This window comes from Oncorhynchus mykiss, chromosome 25 (genome assembly GCF_013265735.2).
Source record: "Oncorhynchus mykiss isolate Arlee chromosome 25, USDA_OmykA_1.1, whole genome shotgun sequence".
In the NCBI taxonomy this organism is placed as follows: domain Eukaryota; kingdom Metazoa; phylum Chordata; class Actinopteri; order Salmoniformes; family Salmonidae; genus Oncorhynchus; species Oncorhynchus mykiss.
This window is the reverse complement of record NC_048589.1, coordinates 2275001-2281279: the sequence shown is the minus strand read 5'-3', so window position 1 is coordinate 2281279 and position 6279 is coordinate 2275001. Positions and strand designations below refer to the sequence as shown.

The window sequence follows — 6279 nt, the reverse complement described above, 5'->3', positions numbered from 1 at the left end:
TTCACTATGGCTACTTCCTGATTCTCCTCTGTGTACATCACTGGTTAGCATTCTCTCCTTCCTCCTTGATTTGTCTCTTACTTCCTAGTAAGATTGGGAGCGTATAGCATAAAACAAACAAGTAATCCTCATTCTAGTTCACAACAAGACCCATTAAAAATACTCCAGACCCACACTGACTAGCCCTAATTATAGACTAGGTCACACAACATTGTGCACCTGTTACAGGAACTTCGCTCCAGACAAAGCCCAAGCAAATGAACAGCAACTTTCAATGCATAGTCTGCAGGTACAAATAAAAACAATTAAAAAATTATATATACATACATACAACCGTTCAAAAGTTTGGGGTCACGTAGAAATGTCCTTGTTTTTGAAAGAAAAGCACATTTCTTGTCCATTAAAATAACATAAATTTGATCAGAAATACAGTGCAGACATTGTTAATGTTGTAAATGACTATTGTCGCTGGAAACGCCTCACAAGTTCTCAACTGACAGCTTCTTTAAATAGTACCCACAAAACCCCAGTGAATGGGATGCTGGCCTTCTAGGCAGAGTTGCGAAGAAAAAGACATATCTCAGGCTGGCCAATAAAAATAATAGATTAAGATGGGCAAAAGAACAGACACTGGACAGAGGAACTTTGCCTAGAAGGCCAGCATCCCGGAGTCGCCTCTTCACTGATGACGTTGAGACCGGTGTTTGCGGGTACTATTTAATGAAGCTGCCAGTTGAGGACTTGTGAGGCGTCTGTTTCTCAAACTAGACACTAATGTACTTGTTCTCTTGCTCAGTTGTGCATCGGGGCCCCCACTCCTTTTTCTATTCTGGTTAGAGCCAGTTTGAGCTATTCTGTGAAGGGAGTAGTACATACCGTTGTATGAGATTTTCAGTTTCTTGGCAATTTCTCACATGGAATAGCCTTCATTTCTCAGAACAAGAATAGACCAAAGAGTTTCAGAAGAAAGGTCTTTGTTTCTGGCCATTTTGAGCCTGTAATCAAACCCACAAATGCTGATGCTCCAGATACTCAACTAGTCTAAAGGCCAGTTTTATTGCTTCTTTAAAGCAGGACAACAGTTTTCAGCTGTGCTAACAAATTGCAAAAGGGTTTTCTAATGATCAATTAGCCTTTTAAAATGATAAACTTGGATTAGCTAACAAAACGTGCCATTGGAACAGGAGTGATGGTTGCTGATAATGGGCCTCTGTACGCCTATGTAGATATTCCATTAAAAATCAGCTTTTTCCAGCTACAATAGTCATTTACAACATTATCATCATCTACACAGTTTTGTATATAGATATATATAGGTATATATAGATAAACATAGATATATATATATATACACATATATTCACACACACGTGTATGTGTGTGTGTATATATAATATGTCATTGGCTGGTGTATAAGATGAGTTTACCCTGAACTTTACCACAACTCTGCGAGGCTATTTTCTTTTGTCTCGTTTCAAATCAAAGTCCCTGCCCCTGACATGAATCCATCATCGCTAAAGTCCTCTTCTCCTTCCAAATCACTTGGCAGAGACCATCCTGTGTTTCTCCACTTTCATTTCCCCTCCTCCCATCTCTCCTCATGCCTCTCTTTTCTTTCTACACACCTCCGCCGCATCCCTTTCTCTTTTTAGCGTTCTCATTTTCACACACGTTGGCTCTTGGTAAAGGAACAAAAGCAAAACACGACAAAACAATGAATAAGTCCGTGGTAATAATGATAGCTACTGTGGGACGTTAGTCTATAAAGCGACTAGTACGGGTAGTATGGCACTGCTTTCCAAAACGTTTTTAAAAAATTCAAGAGATAACATTCATACCTGAAATGTATAAATGTTTCAGTACCCTTGATAGTAGCATCTTGTGTAAACAATACATGTATAAATGCTTTTTTTCTGTCACCTATACAGAGCATAGGGTTCTCCCAAGCCTTTTGAAAAATGGCCTCCCTAAAACTCTCCCAAACAGTGGGAGGAAAAGCCAAGGACCAGCTCAGTCTCTTCTGGTCTCCTTCAGGTCCTCCTCTCAGATGGTGGATGTGCGGTCGACTCCATCTAGACACAGAATCGAGGGACATGGGACAAACCATCACATAGGAATGAGAATAACACAACTGGACAAATATAGATGGAATGGAATTCAAAGACAAAAAACAACTGTTGCATCTTGCTTGGCTGGACAAACAGAGAGGACCAAATGTTTGTCCCGGGTTGTGTCCCAAATGGCACCCTATACCCTAAATAGTGCACAACTTTTGACCAGGTCAATGGTCAAAAGTTTTGCACTATAATGACAATAGGGGGCCATTTGGGACATGGTCCCAGTGGTTCAGACAGAGTGAGCGATGAGTCAGCTGAAAACCCTGCATTACTACATTCATCGGAGGTATGTGCTTTGCCGTACTGTAGCACTAGTAGAGCTGGGTATACATGCTGGATGTGCTTCTACACAAAAAATGTGTGTGTGACCAGCAGTACCGGAAACCAGAGGCAGTCATTGGGGGAGGTTAGAGACCCACGATGGACTTTCTTTGGGTCTTCGGGCTTTAGAAATGCAGTAAATATCATAATGCACCCTATAGAACAGGGTGCATTACCTACAAGCGGTTTCATAAAGACTTGCTATTACTGGAGTTCCTGTGTGGCCCAGGGTCTCATGACATGGGTTGCATCCCAAATGGCACCCTATATAGTACACTGCACTGGTCAAAAGTAATGCACTATAAAAGGAATAGACTTCCATTAAAGTCATATATAGGCACAGTTTCAAATGCACCCCTAGCACTTACACTCGGCGCAAGTAAGCAAAATGCTAATTACTCCACTTTTCCCTCTGATAGGCTAGATGAAACTTTCACCGTATTGGATATACATCCTTTCAGATCTACAGAACAGCCTAGAAGGTTTGGGTCTGGAAGCATGCCAATTAGGGAAATTAGATTACAACTTCCTGTCAAATTGGTCAAAAGAAGAGAGAGAGTTTGATCATTATTAGAGCTGGACGTGGTATTGCTGTATTTGAGCATGCCAGAGCTTTCTATTGGACATCACTTACTCTATTTGTAAAGAACGGCTCAGGGGCATTCCACTCACCATGAGTACTTTCCTTCTAATTTCTATTCTGTCCATTCAGTATGTTTCAGAGAGGAGAAGGAGCGTAGGGGTACAGCAGAGAGGAAGGGTCCTGTCGGAGACTGGCATTCCTCAGCTTCCCACCTCTACTCTGGGGCTGTGTGTGTGGGCGTGTCCAGTCCACGCAAAAATATACACACACACACACAGCGCTGCTTGTCCACCCCAGCTCCGTGCCGAGCACTGAGGGCTACTGTCTCTGCGCTGGTGAGGCCGGGGAGAGAGAAAAAAAAACAGCCCCTTTATTCAAAGCTAAACTCCACTTATAATGGGAATGGGAACGGTTACTGCGTTTATCCATCTCCCTTCCCGTCTCCTCCTCTCCTCAAAGTAGTAAAATACTGGAGTGTAGTGAAGGAGTGTGTGTGTGTGTGTGTGTGTGTGTGTGTGAGAGAGAAAGAGCGACAGAGAAAGTGTGTGTGAATCTCTATGTTTGTGTGTGTGCGAGCTCACGTTTTTATAAACCAAGGGGTACAGTAGATGTATACAGTAGTGTGTGTGTGTGAGTATTAACAAAGTCCAGTAGTAACTGGAGTGTATGTGTTCATGGTAGTTGTGGTGCTCTAACCTCCCAGAGCGTGCTCCGTCATACTCAGACACAGAGACTCCAGCCGGTTGTTGATGTCTGGTTCAGTCACCGGCACCTGGAGATCTGGAGATCATCACAACGTTACAACAACATACACACAACCAACTACCTGGAGTACAACACAACAGACACACAACCAACTACCTGGAGAACACCACCACAATGTTACAACAACATACACACAACTAACTACCTGGAGAACACCACCACAATGTTACAACAACATACACACAACCAACTACCTGGAGAACACCACTACGTTACAACATACACACAACCAACTACCTGGAGAACACCACTACGTTACAACATACACACAACCAACTACCTGGAAAACAACATACCATACACACAACCAACAACCTGGAGAACACCACCACAATGTTACAACAACATACACACAACCAACTACCTGGAGAACACCACCACAACGTTACAACACACAACCAACTACCTGGAGAACACCACCACAATGTTACAACAACATACACACAACCAACTACCTGGAGAACACCACCACAATGTTACAACAACATACACACAACCAACTACCTGGAGAACACCACCACAACGTTACAACACACAACCAACTACCTGGAGAAAACCACCACAACGCTACAACACACAAACAACTACTTGGAGAACACAACCAACTACCTGGAGAACACCACCACAATGTTACAACAACATACACACAACCAACTACCTGGAGACCACCACCACAATGTTACAACAACATACACACAACCAACTACTTGGAGAACACCACCACAATGTTACAACAACATACACACAACCAACTACCTGGAGAACACCACCACAATGTTACAACAACATACACACAACCAACTACCTGGAGAACACTACCACAATGTTACAACAACATACACACAACCAACTACTTGGAGAACACCACCACAATGTTACAACAACATACACACAACCAACTACTTGGAGAACACAACATACACACAACCAACTACTTGGAGAACACCACCAGAACGTTACAACATACACACAACCAACTACCTGGAGAACAGCACCACAACGTTACAACATACACACAACCAACTACCTGGAGAACACCACCACAATGTTACAACATACACACAACCAACTACCTGGAGAACACCACAACATTCACACAACCATCTACCTGGAGAACACCACAACAACGTTACAACAACATACACACAACCAACTACCTGGAAACACCACCACAATGGTACAACAACATACACACAACCAACTACCTGGAAACACCACCACAATGGTACAACAACATACACACAACCAACTACCTGGAGAACACCACAACATTCACACAACCATCTACCTGGAGAACACCACAACAACGTTACAACAACATACACACAACCAACTACCTGGAAACACCACCACAATGGTACAACAACATACACACAACCAACTACCTGGAAACACCACCACAATGGTACAACAACATACACACAACCAACTACCTGGAGTACACCACCAAAATGTTACAACAACCAACGTTCACGCAATTTACCACGGAGGGGTATACTACAAACAGAATCAATGAGTTGGCCAGATAACTTTGATCAACTATTGATTTTCTGGTTTATTAAGAAAGTGGAAGAACTTGACTGGCCTGCAGAGCCCTGACCTCAACCCCATCGAACACCTTTGGGATGAATTGGAACGCCGACTGCGAGCCAGGCCTAATCGCCCTACATCAATGCCCGACTTCACTAATACTCTTGTGGCTGAATGGAAGCAAGTCCCTGCAGCAATGTTCCAACATCTAGTGGAAAGCCTTCCCAGAAGAATGGAGGCTGTTATAGCAGCAAAGGGGGGACCAACTTCATATTAATGCTGATTTTGGAATGAGATGTTCAACGATCAGGTGTCCACATACTCAAAAACAAACGTAAGCAATATTGAAAATATTATGTTTTAGTGAAATGTTAAATCTGTTTGGGCTACTTGTGCAGTCTACAAATTATTTGTAATTATGTTCCGGTCCCCTGACCATCCAGTCAATAATAAATCATCCCGCGGCTGAATGGAGTGGTTGATCCCTGATCTAAAGGTCTCAATCCTATAATACCTTAACCTTTCCTGACATCACCACCCCCAGTTAGCAACGGACAAGAGGAGGGAATTATTGTGGGACCCAAACCCCTGTGTCATAACAATCACCTCCACTCAACCACACCGCTTGTGCCGTTCTTAATCTGATTACACTACACCGCCAATTAACAAACTGTTTCCACATTACACCCTATCAATACAATACCCAGTCACTTGGGTTATTCGCACCAGGGTGGTTTGGCATGCGTGTGGTGTGTGTCTACTTCTCAAGTCTAAAGTCACCCGTTCCGCCACAAGGGGGACCCCCAACCTCCCAAAAAACGTTAGAAGTGACAGAGGGTCAAATGCTTACTTGCTAGCCGAGCAGCTCCCTTACTTCAACTGTGAGCTCCTATCACAGGGGGATATCTAGGCTAATGGTCTTTAGCTGCTACTGCCTGCCTTGCCCAGGGTGGCTGTGAAAAT

General features: G+C 43.3%; 1 protein-coding gene across 9 annotated transcripts in view; it reads right to left on the bottom strand.

The window, feature by feature from the left end:
- Positions 1-1273: 1273 nt before the first annotated feature.
- Positions 1274-6279, bottom strand: part of LOC110505226 (protein Smaug homolog 1) — a 114353-nt gene continuing 109347 nt past the window's right edge. For 6 of the 9 annotated variants that reach the window (XM_036962992.1, XM_036962993.1, XM_036962996.1 and 3 more), the window contains 2 exons: positions 3718-3801; positions 1274-2072 (listed from right to left, as the gene is read on the bottom strand). In XM_036962992.1, the coding sequence (XP_036818887.1) occupies positions 2044-2072; positions 3718-3801 (113 nt within the window). In that variant the 3' untranslated portion in view covers positions 1274-2043. The other 3 variants (XR_005039592.1, XM_036962994.1, XM_036962995.1) reach the window with 3 other exon arrangements.